This window comes from Patagioenas fasciata, chromosome 1 (genome assembly GCF_037038585.1).
Source record: "Patagioenas fasciata isolate bPatFas1 chromosome 1, bPatFas1.hap1, whole genome shotgun sequence".
NCBI classification, from domain to species: Eukaryota; Metazoa; Chordata; class Aves; order Columbiformes; family Columbidae; genus Patagioenas; species Patagioenas fasciata.
In genome coordinates, this window is record NC_092520.1 from 139,217,731 (window position 1) to 139,236,758 (window position 19,028).

At 39.0% G+C, this 19,028-nt stretch overlaps 3 protein-coding genes across 13 annotated transcripts in view; 1 reads left to right on the forward strand and 2 right to left on the reverse strand.

Annotated features, from left to right (window-relative positions):
- DNAI7 (dynein axonemal intermediate chain 7) overlaps window positions 1-10,471 on the reverse strand; it is a 23,024-nt gene extending 12,553 nt beyond the window's left edge. For 2 of the 7 annotated variants that reach the window (XM_071816006.1, XM_065848941.2), the window contains exons 1-7: window positions 10,341-10,471; window positions 8,906-8,926; window positions 7,082-7,163; window positions 5,731-5,822; window positions 5,356-5,457; window positions 2,035-2,172; window positions 11-157 (exon numbers count right to left, since the gene is read on the reverse strand). In XM_071816006.1, coding sequence (XP_071672107.1) covers window positions 11-157; window positions 2,035-2,172; window positions 5,356-5,457; window positions 5,731-5,822; window positions 7,082-7,163; window positions 8,906-8,926; window positions 10,341-10,343 — 585 coding nt within the window. In that variant the 5' untranslated portion in view covers window positions 10,344-10,471. Of the gene's footprint in view, window positions 1-10; window positions 158-2,034; window positions 2,173-5,355; window positions 5,458-5,730; window positions 10,192-10,340 lie in introns of those variants that run through there. The other 5 variants (XM_071816009.1, XM_071816020.1, XM_071816013.1 and 2 more) reach the window with 5 other exon arrangements.
- ETFRF1 (electron transfer flavoprotein regulatory factor 1) lies at window positions 10,429-13,872 on the forward strand. The gene is made up of 3 exons (XM_065845718.2): window positions 10,429-10,499; window positions 11,670-11,770; window positions 11,886-13,872. The coding sequence occupies exons 2-3, from the start codon at window positions 11,726-11,728 to the stop codon at window positions 12,099-12,101; spliced, it is 261 nt and encodes an 86-aa protein (XP_065701790.1). The 5' UTR covers window positions 10,429-10,499; window positions 11,670-11,725; the 3' UTR covers window positions 12,102-13,872.
- KRAS (KRAS proto-oncogene, GTPase) overlaps window positions 13,749-19,028 on the reverse strand; it is a 26,038-nt gene continuing 20,758 nt past the window's right edge. For 3 of the 5 annotated variants that reach the window (XM_071816049.1, XM_071816047.1, XM_071816043.1), the window contains one exon: window positions 13,749-17,292. In XM_071816049.1, the coding sequence (XP_071672150.1) occupies window positions 17,176-17,292 (117 nt within the window). In that variant the 3' untranslated portion in view covers window positions 13,749-17,175. The remainder of the gene's footprint in view (window positions 17,293-19,028) is intronic. The other 2 variants (XM_065845688.2, XM_065845680.2) reach the window with 1 other exon arrangement.

Below are 19,028 nucleotides of genomic sequence, written 5' to 3' on the forward strand. Positions count from 1 at the left end.
TAAATCTTACTTTAAGCAGGTGGTCTGTAGCTCCATTGTACTTCTGATGCAGTAGATTCTGCAATTCCAGAATAGATTCCTGGTACTGGACTGTTTCTTTCTCTGTTATCTCATTCAGTGGTGTGTCCAATAAAAGAAACTGCAACTTCTCGATTAACTAGAAGACATTACATGTGGGAAAAGTATATCTGTTTCAATACCAGTCTTAATATGCTGTGTGATCTATTATAAAAAATTAGGCCAACTTGCTTCCTTTGTACCTAAACATATCGTAGTTGTGAAAACAATATTTTTCATTATATCTCTAGAAATTTTGCTAAGATGGCATTATCAGATAGACAGTTAACCATGCAAAGTGCTGGAAATGCCAGGGCCAAGTCTGCCTTCCTTCATTCCTCTAGTCCAACTGCTTCATTCCTTAACTTGTGGGTTGTGAAATCTTAGCTTACAGAATAGATCATTTATTGAATGAGACTGGTCATATGAGAAAACTTTTTGGTCAAAAATTAGTTGTAATGAAAAGTTTCAAGTTTCATTATGGAACCATATTTTCTATAGCAATAATCTCAACTATGAAACCTTTAAAAAAATAGAAATATATACAGTAATTACATTTTAATTCTCAGAACAAACCTCAGCATGAAGTTTGGAACTCTGTCATAACATTGTTGTCTTCCACTACCTGCTAATATCTTAACATCTAAATGCTTGTATACAATTAAAAAAATTCCTAGCTGGCCAAAGTGACCTGTAACACTGAAACGAAGGGAGGATCAGATTATACTTATGCCTCCCTTCCAGACTTGCCAGATGCTTCTTCCTCTTAATCTTTTGGAATTGCAGTGCTACTGCTCATCAAAGATGCAGCAGAACTGTCACTATGACTGTGTTTTTTATGTTGCACCTTTAACACGGTCTGCCTTGACAGTCAACTCCGAACTGCTGAGCTACATGGTCTCACCATTCAGAGTGTTTCACAGTTTCCTCTAAAAACGTGTAGAAGAGGAAAGAAACGCTCAAGTGTTTTAGTCCCAGAGAAGACAGACAATCTGTTTGGCATCACCTTGTGTTTCCAGTAGGGGGGGAAACAAAAATGCTCCTCTTCTAGTATTATGTAATACACTTCTGAGAGTACAGTGCAAGGCAGTAGAAGTTTACAGGATCTGCAGGAGCTGTAACTGCATCAGCGTTGGATGGGAAACACAGCGGGGTGGAGGAAAAGACACGACAGCGGGGAGAAGAATGGCGAGAAGGAGCAGAAGTGGGCTTTTTGCTTGAGTTGTGGCACAGAAGATCAAGGGAGGAGATATCTGTTGAAACTCTTGGTAAGGGCTAGCATGTTCCCTGCTGGCTCAGAAAAAGGCAGCATGTGGAAGGTGAAAATTGCAGCACCCAGCAAGCATTGCAAGATAGGAAATGTAACACTCAGAACCAAAGCAGCCCAATGACATTTGTATTACACGTGTGACTTTCACCCCCAGTTTCTGAAAGACCCCACTTTCTGAAAAACACTATAAAGTTACCATAACTGAAAATAAAATGCTAAATTTACAGAGCAGACACAAATTGCTTAAAATTGCTTAACAAGCCATCAATGATTGGTAGATTGCATTTTGGGAACTCCTGCTCTTATGTAACCCTTTACTGGCTGCAAGTGTTCCACCATAAGGCTGTTGTCCACTGGAGCATCTATATGTGACATGAGCTCGTGTGTTCTGGCTCAAGACTCTTTATAATGTACATATCAGGGATGATGTATGTTGGAATACTATTAATAGAGCTCAGCGTAGAAACATTACACACAAATCCCTTAAACGCACTGCATATTTAAAGTCAATAGTCATCTTCTTTAGAGTTAACGATAAACCCCTAATTAAAAAAAAAAAAAAGTAAAAACTGAAGAAAAAATTCTGCGTTTTGAAGGTCATGGCCAATTTCAATCACTTGGCCACAAAAAAAAAGGGGGGGGGGGGGACAGGCATTAAGGATACATTCTGGTAAGCTTAAATTGAAAAATACCATTTTAACACTTACATTTAGCACCTGTTCCCCCTTCTTCATCACAAGTTGAATGTCCTCATTTTGATCGTCACGCCATAAGCTCATAAAAGTATTTATTTCCTGCAGTACAGTGGGGTCAGGATTTCCATCACAACTGAGGTAATGCTCCCACTACAGAAAATGTTCAAAGAAAAGTAGATACAGGTATGTGGCACAAATGACCATCATTATTACAAGCAAAATGTGGATTCGGAAAGACAAAAACATTGATACACTCACACCTACATCTAAACAGGACTGTAACACCACCTGGCTTATCATTATGCCTGAAAAAAAATGGTTTACTTTGATATTAATGTGTTAAGATACTTCTGCTCACCTAACATTTGCTATTTACACTTATTCATTTATCAGAAGTTTCTGTTCTGCAAGGTAGAGCTTACATGTCTACAAAAGCAATGAATTCAGTACCTGACACAAATGTGGAGCTGAAAGAGTAAATGATTGAGACCATAAAAGAGAAACCAATGCAGGTGGAAGAGGCAGATGGTTTTCAAACCAGATACTGCCAACAAAACTGAAAATTCCTACACTGGCAATAAAGCTGCCTAGGAGCCTTCTACTCCAAAATGTTTATTCCTCCTTTCTCTGCCTCTGAAGGAGATTTCCTTCTCCTCACTGGCACAAATTCACCTGTCACCTCACTGGCACAAATTCACAAATTCAACTGTCACAAATTCACCCGAAACCTCTGGTGGGAATGTGAAATCTTATATATCCTTTTATTTAATAATTTCATTTTCATATAGGTTATTGGTCATTCCTATAGGTGGGGAAAGAAAAAAAAATCAGTGACAGGCTAAACACACTTAACTCTGCACTTGAGTCTAGCATTGGCTTATGGGATCAATTTACCATAGAAAATGTGATTTTTTTCATCCCTCTAGTAGGATATCAAGGAAACATTGCCTCCCTGTATACTGTGAAGATTAATAATACATTGCTACTGAAGATTGCGTTACAATGTAAACCAGATCTTTTAAAGTAAAAAAGCAAAAGTGCTTGTATAATTGCATTCCCAACCACTTCCATAACCATCTCCACTGATTTCAAAAAATGCAATAATAGGGGAGCACTCAGGTCACTGGAAATGCCTGTATTAAAGATTCATCAGTCTTCAATAGGTAACACGTCCGATTTCTTTTTTTAACATCTTTGCACTTAAAAGAGAGCTTCAGTTTCACCCTTCTTAAAAACAACAGCACCTGTTATTTGAGAAGAAGGATCAATTTCAGGATAATTTGTAGACGTATCTGTTAATTTGAACTGAATTTGTTCAGAAATGAACATGGAAACTCAGAATTTTGTATCATATATTTCTTTTTCCCTAAATCTTCCTAACAACAGACTAATACAAACTCTGGTATTTCCCATAATCTACCAGTATTTTATTTGAAGATTTATTTTAAAAATAATAATTCTATTTTGCCATTAGTCTTGAAAACAAAAAAATCTTATATTCCTCCTTCCAATAAATACTCTTCTGGAACATCCATAAACAACAACTGTCCCCTTTTGAAATGAGCAAGAGATTCTCTTGTTCACAACAATAATATAATAAAATCAGAGCTTGTCATCAACTGAAAAGGTAATAAAAATCACCCAAGGGTGACAAGATGTGACTGTGAAATAACCACGCTGCACCCTTGTGACAAGGGAGGTTGAGCGCACACCACGCTGCACCAGGGAGAGGGTGACCTGCCAGCCCAGGGCTGCTCTCTCTGTGGGGCTCCTGAGGTCACGTCTGAAGCACAGCACCTGGTTTTGTGCTCCTCAGTGCAAGAGTGGTGCATCGGAGGATCCAGAGGAAGGACATTAAGATGGTTAGAATAACAAAATAATTCTGGTTGGAAGAGTCCAACCATAACCTAACCAAACTCTAGCACTAAACCATGTCCCTAACAGCCTCATCTAAATGTCTTTTAAACACCTTCAGGGATGGTGACTCCACCACTTCCCTGGGCAGCCTGTTCCAGTGCTTCACAACCCTTTCTGTGAATAAATGTTTCCTAATATCCAATCTGAACCTCCCCTGGCACAACTTGAGGCCATTTCCCCATGTCCTATCACTTGCTACTTGGGAGAAGAGACCAACACCCTCTGTGCTACAACCTCCTTTCAGGTAGCTGTAGACAGTGACAAGGTCTCACCTCACCTCCCTTTCTCCAGGGCACTGGGGAAAATGACACATGAGAAAAGGCTGAGCTTTGTTAGCCTGGAGAGGACTAACAAATGCAATCTACCAGTACTTAGAGAGGGGTTATAGAGAAAAAAAGAGGCAAACGTTCCTCAGAGGTGCACAAAGATGGTGTGTCACGGCAGTTAGGTAATGATCACAAGCTGTAACAAGGGAAATGCCAACTGCTTTTAAAGAAAAAATGTTAAAATGAGCGCAGTAAAGCACTCAAAAAGGTTGCTTAGAGATACTGTGGTATCCTCACCCTTAGAAATTTTCAAAACCCAACTGAGCACCTTGATTTAACTTCAGAGCTTGCCCTGCTTTGTGCATGAGGTTGAAGTACATGAATTTCAGAAGTCCCTTATAATGTAATTTATCCTATGATTCTAAATTTGCTCTGCTTTATAAATTATTATAAATGATTAACCAATATACAAGATAAAGAGAAACTCCTTGTGTCTTCAAGTCTCTTTCACCTTACTTGGAACCAAACTGACCCAATCTCATATCAGACTGTTGCTGAATGTTTCTGCAAGATGGATTCACAAAAGTGAAACGTTCTACTAGTGGACTTCCATACCTTACTATTTAAAATTTAACTTTACAGGTACATAGTACTATTGGGTGATGATTCAACCACCATGTGGGTCACTTTGAACTGCAGATTTTAACTCCTGGTTGCATTTTCATACATCTCCAATCCTGTTATCTGACCTAGATTTGTGCCATGTCCTTCAAAGTTTTGGCCAGCGTCTCTACAAATGATGACCTGTGATACCCAGGAACCACTGGAACAAATGTTGTCAATTGTCTCCAATTCTACAGAAATATTTTTAAGCCCTGGCAGAGCTTTTTTTGTGGAATGTTTAAAAGCAGAATGAATAAACCAGGCTCTTCTTTGCCCATGTTTCTTTTCTGAGTACACTAAAGTATAGAAGACAGAAGAGAGCGAGCATGGTCAGTCACTACCTTGAGATGGAACTTGAAATGCAGTCATAGCACACACCTAAATTCAACAAATGGAAACTTCTGGATCCTGTAATGGAGACATAGCCTAAAGTCTGTCCATTGTCAAACCTCTATGACAGTGGGCAGATCTTGGGAAGAAAGCTTACCTTTGCGTATGCTCTGTAATCTCTTTTCCACTGCTGTGCAGACAAAAACTTCTGTTCCAGTGAATGAAGTTCTGCTAGTTCAGACTCCCTTCGTTCCTGATCCTATGAAAAAATATATATCAAACAGATAAGTTAAATATTTGGTTTACTTCTTACAATTATATTACATGAAAGAAAAAAAAATTGAGATATTTGAACGAGATTTTTCATTATTAATTTTAATCTAGTGATGACAGAAAATTTCCTCTACATTGTTCCCAACACTAAGGACATAAGAGAATTCATTTCTATTCTCACACTAAATTATTAACATTTTGCAGACTTTGTGACAAGTTTAGAAATACCATTAGATTTTTTCAGTGAGTACAAACTAACTTTTGCCTCAAGCTTTTTCATCAGCTCTTGTTCAATTCTCTCCTTTTCAAGTCTTGCTGCTTCTTCTTGTTGTGCTTGAATTTGGGCCTCCTCTGGAGATTGGGAAATATATCAAGAGCACAGTTATATTTTGCTTAATAAAACCAGACAAACCTTTTTTTTTTTTTTTTTTTATTAGATGTAATGACAAAACAACCACAATAATGAACAACACAAACATGTATATTATATTGTGCAGAAATCTTCCAAATGAGCCCAATTAATTCGAATCATAGTATTAAAACACACTATCTGTGGTGCTACCACAGTGTCAGTCTCTGACAACACAAGTGGAGACAAGGACCAGAAAGCCCTCTCCCCTCAGAAATGGTAGCAGGAGCACACTCTCCTTTTATCTACAGCTTCAATGGACCCAGTTTCTTAATCCAGACTCAAGGGTAAAACTGTCTGAATGGTTCAGCTCGAAGTGACTCTTCTCCTTTCCTATAGCCTTTGGTTTCCTACAACTTCAATCTTACAGCTATTTGTTTGTTCAAATCCTCTTCAGGATCAGTGACTTCTGATCCCAGTTTTAGCTTTTCTTTGCTGCCATAGGGACTAGAAAATTAGAGAGGGTGTGAAAACTAAAATAGATTCCAACCTCTAAGCCTAAACTAGTACAGCCTACGCATCAATCCTGATGTTCTCAAACAGTGGTGTGAATGTCACTGCGTACGTGCAAGTCACTTCAAATTTATCTGTGTTGCACAGAGACAGGAGCAATGGCAGCTCCCAAATCTGCCTGTACTCACCTGAGCTGTGACTCCCCACCACCGAGATTACTAGTGACTAGCAGTCACTTACTATAACTAGCAGTCATAGCAAGCCCAAGCCCCCACCAGGCTGGATTAAGGGCAGAAAGGGAAGCAGGAGGGATGGATCTGTTGTTCAGACCGGGGTATGGGGTTGTGACACTAAAACTCCAAAGCAGACACGTTCAGATGAGGCGGACAGGTCAAATCATGCAACTGGGATTTCACTTTAAGGGCTACAAGGATATACAACAGAAAGACCTTGAAGAAGTGAGTGGAGAATCAGTCAGTCAGTAGAGACAGAAGACGCCATCCTCCTTCCCAAGCTCCTAATCACAGTAGAAATAACTGGAGAAAAGAGTATGGTTCCAATAGGAAAGTGACTTCCAGTAACAAGTAACACAGAATTTGGCCCACACAAGAAAAGAAGGAGAAATCACCTGTGTTTGTGAGATAGAGATAGATATTGATCCGCATACAATTTAGGAAATTACTTTCTGTCCATTTATTTAAAATAAGGGATTTGTGCCATCATAATCTCTAAATGAAGTGCACAGTACCTTCCTCTTTCAGCCTTCTTTCTTCTTCTTCTTTCTGTAATCTCAGTTGTTCAGCTTTACTAACTTTACTTTTGCCACCGGACTTAATGTTTGCAATGAAAAGAAAATGAGTGTCAATATTATTTGAATACGTTTTGGGAGGTATTTGTCCTCTATAACTGTGCCGTTCTAACGTGATCCCTGAATTAAAATGTTAGACAATGACGCCTCCAGAACAGCAACCCACATCCTGGACTCAATTTTTTTTTTTCTCATTTTCATGACGCTTCATATGCTCTCACAATTAATACATTATTCTATGCTAGACATTCCTGAACACTGCCACAATAAGACAATATTAAAATGTCTTGTTTTAATGTAGAAATTGAATAACAGGTGGACCTGATATGTAAGTAGACGTTAGAACTTCAAACATTTTAGGAAATACTGGGAAATGTATTTTGGGATATAGGCAAGTCTGGCATTTAGAAGCACCTAATACACAAGACAACTAACAGAGAGTTCTCTTTTTTGTTGTAAAATCCTAACTGCAACTCAAGACAGTTAACTGTTCAACCTCTAGGCTAATTCTAGAATAACTGTATTTTAAATTCTGGTTTCTCAGAAATTATCTTTGTTTTCAGTTCTCTGACATCTGGATATATATTAAAAAAAAAGAAAAAAAAAAAGAAAAAAAAAAACAACAAAAAAATGAGACCATTAAAATACAAAATCTACTGTCATATAACAGATTAACCAAAATAGAACACTTGGTTTTGTCCTGTAATTCATAGCATTCATAGATTCCTCACTGATGATACACATAGATATTTTATAATTGGATCTGTGCATGAGGCCACATTGTTTTCAAGAGACTTGAACAGCATAATTCCTGATGGATTTCATGATGTTTGCTAATGACCCCTTACTTCTTTCCTCACCAGCAAAAAGTCACTTGGATGGGTTTTTAGTTTTTATTACCATTTTGTTTGATTTTGTATTTGTTTGCTTTCTGCATTGACCAGGGATGGTTTAATCAAACATGCAGGATCAGCGCTATTACTACGAAACGGCATTTTAAATGAAGATGGAAAATCTGCTTGTTTCAATTACTTACAGTCACTTTTCAGTCAACTTGTTTTCACATGCTTATGACTTAACATAGAAATGACAAAGCTGAGATGCACAGTTCTCCAAGGGATACATCTGAACGTGTTCTTTTCTGGGGGAGGGGTGGATAATTTCATTCTCGCTGTATTAATAATAATCCATGGGCAGGAATTTATGCAAGCCAGTTTCCCCTGGACTTCTGTCCATTGTGCTCCCTGCCCATCATGTTCTGTGTGCAGCCTGCAGCCCAAAGCCAAGGCACTGGCTCTGCGCCCGGACACCCCCTGCCAAGCAAAACCCACAGCAGCTGCACTTCCCACCTTCTCTCTGGCTGCTCCGCAGAAACACGACTCAGCCTCCTTGCAAAAGGGACACAAGCTCAGCGTCCTGGAGACGCCTGTTCCTCTTTCAAATTTGATTCAGCCTGACCAGCTGGCTCAGAAGAAATACAGATTAAAAACCAAAAAAACCCCAACTTTTTCCTTTTAAAAAACACCTTTGCATACAATTAAGGTGTCACAGCACCTTTGTTATAACAGAATCTCTTAAAAATAATGTTTTGTAGACATTAAGTCCAGAAGTAACTGATGCTTACTTTAATTTCAGTATGAAGTGCTTTGTAATGTTACTCATTTAATTTCCAAAATAACAGAATTGTGTTGGCATACTACCTAAATGAACACTGCAAGGGCCAAAACGCTGTATGTGAACTAGAGCATATTTCTGGCCACCTACCTTTTTTTTCTTTTTTGGACCCTAGAAGATCAGGGGGGAGAAAAAAGAAGAAAGTGAGCATCAGAAAACAGGATATCGAGCATTAAGGAATAATTAGAAAATACAACTTCTCAGTAAAATTAGATGAGATTAACTGTTGAAAAAATAATAATGACAATCACTTCAATACTGGAGAAAATTAGTCACTAACACATGGCTCCAGAGCATCATAATCTAACAGGCTAGACTACATTTATGGTTATAGAAGTGTATCTACTTATTCCCACTAATAAAAACTCAATGTACAATAAATATATAATATAGTCCAATATACAATTTACTCAAAAAACGTTTTCTGAACCAATCAACTGATGTGTGCTATTCCTGTTAACACTAAATTACATCACGTGATGACCTAGGACAGCACAGAAACACCACCAGAGTCTTGTTCTTATTCATGGGGAGGCAAAGTGAAAAAACTGTAATTAGGGGAATTCTCCAAACAAAAACTGGTTCTCGGGAGACAAACACCTATCAGTGAATCGGTTATTTCATTTACCAAACCATTTCCTTTTCTGTGCAATATCTAAATATCGCCATGTGAGTTTAGAGAGTGTAACTGATGAGAACATCCCTGTAGGGTGGGGAGGGAGGGAGGGAGGAGCAGACGAGCTGCGCCAGGGAACGCGGAGCCCTTTGTTACCTTGGGGCGATTCTGACAGCAGAGTTTTAGTTCCCTCGGAGCAGCTACAGCAACAAACTGCAGCGCAAGAAACATGACTGGGGGATTTCAGAAGAGCCAACGTGCCCTTCAGCCACGAAGATGATGAAGGGAGTGGAGCATCTCCCGTATGAGGAAAGGTTGAGGGAGCTGGGGCTCTTTAGCTTGGAGAAGAGGAGACTGAGGGGTGACCTCATTAATGTTTATAAATATATAAAGGGTGAGTGTCACGAGGATGGAGCCAGGCTCTCCTCGGTGACAACCAATGATAGGACAAGGGACAGTGGGTATAAACTGGAACACAGAAGGTTCCATTTAAATATGAGAAGAAAGTTCTTCACAGTGAGGGTGACAGAGCACTGGAACAGGCTGCTGATTTCTCGAAGACTTAAATCCCTTTTTCCAAACACCAGTCCTTCATCAACCTGCGGGGAACACTTCAGCCCAGCCCTTACCCACTGCCCCACCGAATCAGCGGCTCAAGGCGCCCGTTACCACCGCTCTTGGCGTCCCTCCTTCCCCGCAGCAGCTCAAAGACCCGCGGTTACAGCGGCGCCACAAAACCGCCCGGGGAGAGCCCGCCGCCGCCCGCCCGCAGCTGCTGAGGGCGCAGGGGCAGCCCCGCGGCCTGGCCCCAGCAGGTCGCAGCCGGAGCCCCGGCCCGCCGTGGTGCAGGCCCCGGGAACAAAGCGCCGTACGGGAGGGAGAGCCCGACCCACCCCTGCCCGTTCTCACCATGGCGCCGCAGCGTTGCCTAGGCGACCAGCTCTTTCTCCCACGTGCACGCTGCTGGCCAATGGTGTGCGTCCGTCCTTCCCCCGCCCCAGGTCGGGCGAGAGGAGGGCGGTGTCTCCTGTTACGGCTTTGCCGTAAAGCGGCGCCGGCGCGTAGCTGGTGAGATATTGACCTTCTCCCTCTGCTCCAGCCGGGGAGGGTCGGGCCGGGGGATTTGGGGGTCGTGTGCGGGTGAGCCCCAGGGGGACAGGGTAGGGCGGCAGGCACCGGTCCCCACAGGCAGAGCAGGCGGAGGCGGCAGCCCGGGGGGACGGGCCGCGGCCCTGCCGGGCCTGCAGGAGGGCGGCCCGGTCCCCGCTGGTGCCGTCTGGAGAGGGCGGGCTGGAGCCCAGTGGCTTTTGTTTACAAAAATAAAAGTGGGTTTAAGTCGGTACTAACGCGTGATATATTTTTTACATTACGTTTTGCCAGTACTGGCAAATACTGCCAGCACTGGACTCAATTCGTAATGCACTTAAAAAAACCCAAACCAAACAAAATTTATGAACACAAAAATTGCAGGAGTACCTACAGTCTTGTTTTCTTGGGGCTTGTTTTGGTTTTTGTTTTTTGGTTTTTGGGGGTTTTGTTTGTTTTGTGGGTGCTATATATATACATACATATATATATATATATATATATATATACACCTTGTTTCCCCAAAAATAAGACTTAAGCTGAAAATAAGCCCTAGCATGATTTTTCAGGATTTTTGAGGATGCTTGAAATATTATCCCTACTCCAAAAATGAGCCCTAGTTACAGTACATTAAAAAAATCAATTTAAATAGTGTCCAGGCAGCTATACATGTGAAAGAGTAAGCATCTTTTGGAGCAAAAATTGTATAAGACTCTGTCATATTTTCAGAGAAACAGGGTGTGTTACCACTACAGATATATATGTACACACATATATATATGGATACAAATGTTTGCATAGCAGAGCACAGTGAGAAGCTGCCGGGCCAGCAGTCGGGCAGAGAACTGTCAGCCGGGATGAAAGCAGCTGATGAACAGCACAGAGATAAACGGGTGGTATGGTAGTTCAGGGGTTTTGGGGGTTTCTTGTGTTGAGGACACATGGAAGGGTAGACAAGAAACTAGATGATCAAAAATGAAAGAAGCCAAAAGCAGACGAGACACTGGGTAGAATGATAAAGTAACAGAGTTAGAGCAAATAGGGCTCGGTAGGATAAAGGAGTCTGGTTAGAAACTGTGCGGTTCCTGTGGAGGATGAGGCTGGGTTTACTGACTCCCATGGAAGGCTAACGTCAAACTGATTATTCTTCAGGTTAAAAAAAAAAAAAAATAGCAGACAAGAATAAGAGAGTTCACTGCAATGTGAGAATGGCCAGTTCTTTAAGACGGGAAGTGTTGAATCTATACAAAAATGTAAGTGTCTGAAATGCCACGAGCACTTTACTTAACCAGACAAAACCCTTTTACTGTACACTGGATCTATAGGATCTATAAAAACAAAACAAAACTTTTTTTTTTTTTCTTCAAGCTGCTGTACCTTGGAAGGGAATATCCCAAAGGAGCAGACTACTTTAGAAGCCGTTTGAAAGCAGCTTTTCTAAAAAACAAAGATGTGAAAGATCCTGAAAAAATTAAGCAACTAATTGCACGAGGAGAATTTGTTATAAAAGAGTTGGAAGCTCTGTACTTTCTCAGAAAATACAGAGCTATGAAACAGCGCTACTACAGTGACGACAATCAATAACTGGTATTAATGACCTGGCATGTAATGATATAAATCCATAAGAACAAACAATAAAAGAGCTGCAACCTGAGAAGAAATGAAATGTAAATCCTTCCAACCCATCTGAAGTATAAATTAAGACTTTGCATCCCCTTATGTAGTCACTTGAAGGATTTCTGTTACATGGGTAATAGGTTTTTCCTCCTTGAACTAAAACTCCATGTACGAAAACAATTTTGCAGGAAGTAGTGGCAACATGACTCCATTCTGTTTCACTTTGATATCAATGTTGAACAGCTGTGCTTTTGTTAGCCAATAGCTGCATGTTTGAGTGCTGATTCAAGGTGCTACACTTCTCCTGTAACTTAAAAGGTTCCTCTGATTTTGAAAGTCTTCCACATTTAATGATTCATTTCCACTGTAAATGAGCACCTTCCGAAAAGTAAAGTAAATTATTAAAGATTTTAACTACATCTGCTTACTGTGCAAGAGCCACGTTGGCAAGCTAGCAGGAGTGCTGTCTTACTCTGTTAGAAAGAAGACTACGGGGTCAGGAAAGGGTGAATATGAACAATATTGGTTTAAGCACCAAAGACAATTCCTGCTGCTGCTGATTTCTTATGTTGTGTAATCACCATAGCAAGAAAACAGAACTTGATCCTTTTCTCCTGGAAGAAAAGTTTTACTGTGGCTGTTTGCTCCATGGCAAAGTCCGTGGACAAGACAAACTTGTGCCAGAACTGATACTCTGCACATACTATGGTTTGGGGATTTTTTTTCCCCCCCACATAACTGATACTGGAGATAGGACAGGAATAACCTTCGAAATGTAATAAGTACTCACTGCAGAACTGTTGGCAATAGCAACAGTCTTTACACATGTAAATTCCAGACTAGAATAAAAAAAAAAAAAGTGATAGCACATTAGACAGTGTGCTACCTTGTGGTGAAGTGTATGTGCTTCAGTTTCTAGCACCACATTTATGTGAAAAATGGTCTTTCCACATCAGCTTAACTCCTCTACAATAGATTGCAGTTAAACCTATTCTGAACTAATACTTCTATATACAAGATTTAACCTACCCTCCTCAGTAACTGATAAAAGATTATCCAGACATGGTAACAAAGAGCCAAAGCGTAAGTTTATAGAACAGTAGCAGTTTCATGTTTCCCCCGCATTGGTCGCAATCATTACTAAAAAATGCCTTTTGTATTTTCTGTAAGTCTATGGAAGGCATTTGATAGAAGAAAACAAATGTGCAGCTGGGAATTATGACAAAATAGCAATTTGGAGTCTTTTAAACTTGAGAACTAATTCGCATCAAGTCTGCTGTGAGACTAATGAGAACAAGGTCTCTTGGGCACGACTGGAGATGGTGCAGCCAAGCAGCGAGCACCAGTGAGTGAGGCTCTGCCCGGCGCAGAACACTAAACCAGCACAGACCAGAGGAGATGGATCAGGACAATAAAGTGTTTTGTCAAAGCACGGCAGCCCCCCCCTCACAGGAAGGGAACACCTGTGGGCAAAGACAACTGCTTTGTGACAGGCAATGAGAAGTACAAGAAATAAATGGAGAATAACTGCCAAACTCGTGCAATTCACAGGATATTCCATTACAGAGATAAGACGCTGAATTTCTTGGAGAGAAAGTAAACTGGGAGAGAAACTCACAATAGCTATTTTTTATTACATTACAATAAATAGGAGCAGTACAGTTTGACAAAAAAAATTTCAAATTCCAGATCACCTCACAGCACATACTCCTAAAAACATTAAAAACTTCAAAACAAACAGTGGTCTTTTTTTTTCTTTTTTCTTTTTTTTTAACTTAATGTCTGGTATGACCAACATTCCTAGGTCACGCAACCAAATGATGGAAAAAAACTGGATCACACTGCATATATGTTCCACATCAAATAAAGCACACTGTACAAAATGTGCATGTTTCAGTTTACACTATACAAAAATAGTTAAAATACATTCCAGGTAAACATATTACATTAAGAAGTCATTCTAGTAAGAAGTTGGCACTCAAGAGGAAAAAGCAGAAGTATTTTCAACATGAAAACACAAGACAGTGGAATAAAGAAATGTTAGGAAAGATTTACCATCTATGTAGCTTTATGTAAACTTCAGACAAAATGGTTTCTTTACAGTTTGACGGTCTTTGAACGTAATAATTGTATTGCTTCAGAGTACAGACAAGAGCAGAAGATTGTGTGTCAGTATTTACCCATTACAGAAATCCTGCTACTGTAACAAAATCTATACAGTGAAACTTTATGTTAGAAAAAATTTCAGGGCAGTGAGACTGGTCAAAAGAGTTAAATTTCAGTTTTGCAAAAACCAATTATAAAGTTGTTTACCAGAGTTACATAAAGCTACTGTAAGAAGGTGTTACTCCCTGACACATGGCAATTTAATGTATTAATGTGGTAAGAGATTCACATGTTCATTTAGTAGTTGCTATCAGAACAGACAGCATCCAGGGATGTTCTTTGAAAGCATTTCAAATAGGGAAAGACAGAATAATTACAAGATCAACTTGTGCAAGCTGCAATCCAACATGCTTCACCAAATCTCAACAAATATTAAGACAAAACGGCACAACAGTGGCAAGGATGTGTATTAAAAAAAAAAAAAGTAAATAAGGGCTAATCTAAATAAACTTTATACTCAATTAGATTGGTAGCTACAGATCACATTGACCAAAAAAACAACCCAAATTTATATATAGCTTTATATTGGAGGTATATAAATCCACATTTGATGATTAAGACATTTCAGCTAAAATTTCTCCTAACACTTTTTAGTTAAATTAACATCAGAATTTTAGACCAGCCCTAATTTTACATGCAGTGTGACTCAGTTACCAAAAATCTTCAGGTAATCTTAGGATTACTTCCATTTGCTCAAGGTATACTATCCACTTTCGCTACATTCTTCATATATAATCAAGACTGTCTACAATGTGCAAATAACTGTCTCCAAAATGTTTTAACCTCGGAAGCTATAAAATGTTTTGCGCCATTAAGAAATCTGTTCCTATTCCTTATTGGTCCTTATGAGATAATGTTAGGTTCCCCTATTACTGTTTTTCAGAATATTTCATCATCTAAAGTATATTTCACATCGAAGCTGAAAGGAAGGCAGGGCATTGTTTCTCGCAGCCACATTGAAATTAAAGACCACCCAGCAATACAGACAGTATTGGGCCCTTGCCAGCTTTGCACCTCTCCACCTATGAGAGTCACTGTGGGGTTTTCTTGTAAAAGCAAAAGAGTGCTTTTCTCATGCAGTTGCACCTTTGACATCATATAAATGGTCCAGGGTATGGAAAATTTCTACATCCTTGTTTAGGTATACCTTAGGTTAGAGCAAAGTTGCTAATCCCTATCCCAAACTTCCCAGTGTCCTGAACTATCCTACTTCAATGTCTAGTGTTTTATTTTTTCAGGTACACCAGAGTCACATTTTCAAGTTTTACTCTGCAGCCAAGTTCGGTACTATGAAGAAGTGTACCTTCAGGGACCCAGGCCCTAACAAAAATCAAACAATGCAACATTTACAGTAAGACAACAGGAACTGGCAACACTGGAATTACTGGCTCTTACTTTAGTGCAGAATAACTAGACTACTGCAGTACCAAAAATGAAAGCTTCTGCAAAATTCTGCATTAATGCCAATTGGAAAAGGAGCGGGGGAGGAAAAAAAAAAAATCACAAGAGAACTTAATCACAAAGAAAGACAACATTAAAATCTTGGTCTAGTTTCATGACAGTCTAGACAATAGATTGCCACTCACCAACCACTTAGTTTGTGCAACAAAACTAGCACTTCACGAACATCACACAAAAACACTGACTCTGGAAACCATGTTCTATGCTGACGGTTTGTGCAAATTCCACACTACTTTTGTGGCACAGTTGATTTCCAAATTATTTGCATGAAGCAGCTAAATTGAACTAATTCGTTCACTCATTTCATGTCACTAGAATTTAAAATTCCTCCCCTATTTTGCACAAAACGGGCATCTAGAAATATTTAATGCCACTCTTGGGGAAAAGAAAATGGTTTTACTTCACTATGTAGTTTAGGATTCATTCCAATTTAATTCTTATGGTAAATTCTGGATCCATGTATGAATTAACCTAAGAACTTGAATCAACTTAACTGTTAAGGCTTTCTAGCATTTCCTAGATACACTGAGGGCAAAATCCTGTACCTACCGAACAAAGCTACTGAAAGATTTGCCACTGGGGGTCAGGAGAGCTAGGATTTCACCTTGGTCTTCAGATACAAAAAGTTAGTGAAAGTCTTAAAGCAACGCATTAACAATAGCATATTAACCTAATTAGAACTCTTACTTTTTCCATTGCCAGATGTGCATTGTTGTCTTTTTTTAATTTTTCTTTTTTTTTTTATTTTTATAGAAAAAATAGAATATTTAAAGAGTGACCGTGACAAATTGCGGCGAAAATTTTTTTTTGTGAAAGCTTAATCTTTACATTCATTAAAATTGATCTGAAATGCTACAAGACTAGATGCCTAGAAGCAAAATCTACAGGAAGACTATAAAGGCTTCTGGTCTCTCTGTATTGCAGTCAGTCTAAAAAGCAAAGAAAGGCTGAAATGAAAGTCTCTTTTGCTAACTAATCCTTTTTCCCAACCAGATTTAAAAACTGAAAAAATGAAGGGGATGTTAGAATCTGTAGAGCATCATTTCATTGTTTGCATTGCACACAGAAGTTCACAATCAGTAAGAAAAACAGGAAGTTAGCAACTGTGCATGCACCAAAGAGTCCTAAGACAGCTCTCAGGTTTTTGTGTGTGTGTTGGGGTTATTTCTTTAATTTTTTTTCTTCTTTTTTTTTTCTTTTCTCTCACAGGTATTGCTAGTTCAAGAACCAACAGTCAAAGAATACTGGCACTTTAAGAGGAATGAAGTTTCCACTGTCATTTAAAACAAGCATTCAGGTAAAGCTAACAGGATCATGAAGCAGAAAGTAAAGTAATGCTAAAACAAATGCTAATAATTTAGTGTAATGTACAAAAATTACTTAAGTACTTCTTAAGAATAAGGATAGATTGTATTTACATAATTATACACTTTGTCTTTGTCTTCTTTTTCTTCTTTTTACCATCTTTGCTCATCTTCTCTTTGTGTTTTCTGATTTCTCGAACTAATGTATAGAAGGCATCATCAACACCCTGAAAAGAGACATACATGCACATATTTAGATCACACTAAAAGACTTACATGGTAGCTTAGGTACAGATGGTTTTCATCTGCCCCTGTTCTCAGCTGGGCTTCCAGCAGCCTGCAAGTGATGGCTCAGGGGTTCACCACAGACACCCCACAGATCCAATTCCATCACTAATGTGCTAAGGAAAGTAATGTAGTGTGCTGCCCTCTTCTCCAACAGGGCATGTTGTCCCACCTCGAGCTGGAAAAGTATAGGTACCACACACTTAGATTCTAAATATGTATAAAGTTCTGAAGCGTTAGTTTTGTTTATGCCTTAATCTATATGCAGCTTTAAAAAGTAAATACAAATATTTGTAGCAAAAACTCTATACCAAAGAGATAGTTATGGTTATTCTACATCTTCAGGTCATTTCTCAGACACACTGATGCAGTAATCACACCACAGTTTTATAAATATTTATATATGCAAATCAATCAAATCAATCCCATATTCCAATGATAAATTATTTGAGAAATCATTCTATTTGAATTACATAGTTAAAGACGCATGGAACACATTATCTCTGATGCTGTATCATGACCAGTAACTTACAATCCCCACAGCTCCAACAGGAACAGACACAAAAGCTGATGTTTCTTCATACGGAGTAGTTTTTCATTTTGGGAGGGTAATTATAGCTGACAAAAATTAACTCTGGTAAAGAGACTAGCATATCTAAAAGCCTGATACAAAGCACTATGAAGTACAAAGTTATACAGTATGCTTTGTAACAACCTGTTTATGTGAAACAGTTTATTCTATTGCCTGGCTTTCAGGTGTCTCCAAATTCTAATCAAGTACGCACGTTCTCAGTCAGCCTTTACATTTAATAGTTTGAGTACTGTCAGTTATAAAATCATTAAGATGAAAAATGATCTTGATTCTTCACTGCCTTACTCTGTATATATTATCTTTTAGATAGACCACAAATACTTATGTAATATTACTGTATAACAGCAGCCAACTGCACCACTTTAGAACTAGGTCTAGAAATTTAGCCCTGTGACTAGCAGGCAGCTTCCTACCTCTTGGCAGCTCCTGAGTTTGCCTTCAAGCTGCCAATAAAAATTAACCATCTGTGTACTCCTGAATGTCTATTTCAGTAAAACAACTGAACCTGAACTCTGAAAAACGCACGAGAACAAAAAGCCAAAAATAATCTAATTCATTACTGTTTCAGTCAAACACCAAATGGTGATGCAACTTAATATGGCAAGTCCAAGCAATACTGAGGTGTTAAATAGCTTCACTTCTATGCTCCCAATACAACCTAAACTTTATTTAAAACCTTCACATTCAAGTTAATAAAACATTTACAAATAACTGATTTTCGATCAAAGCCTGCCTCCCAATACTAATAGCACACTTTTGCAAGGTCTTGTAATACACAAAATACACTTGCAAACAACTTACTAACATTCTAAAATATTATTGATCAACAAAACGGATGGAGCATGCCTAAGGGAAGAGTAGCCTTGGTTCTGGAAAAGGTCATGTCCCCCATGAATCTTCTGAGAATTAGAAATGCTTGGTATTATTTTATAGGAAGCGAACGTATTTTCATTGTAACTTCAGTATTAATGTACTAAGTGAACATTTAGCAACATTCATGTAGGGAAACAACATAGAAGCAGTGATGTTTCAAAGTGTATCTACTGCAGTTCTCACCTCAGACACCCAGCTGGGAGGAAGGGATGA

Coding starts and splice junctions, on each gene's coding strand:
- ETFRF1 (XM_065845718.2), top strand. CDS start 11,726: ATGGCCAGTTCTTTAAGACGGGAAGTGTTGAATCTATACAAAAAT. Junction 11,771..11,885: donor TGTTGAATCTATACAAAAAT/GTAAGTGTCTGA, acceptor TTTTTCTTCAAG/CTGCTGTACCTTGGAAGGGA.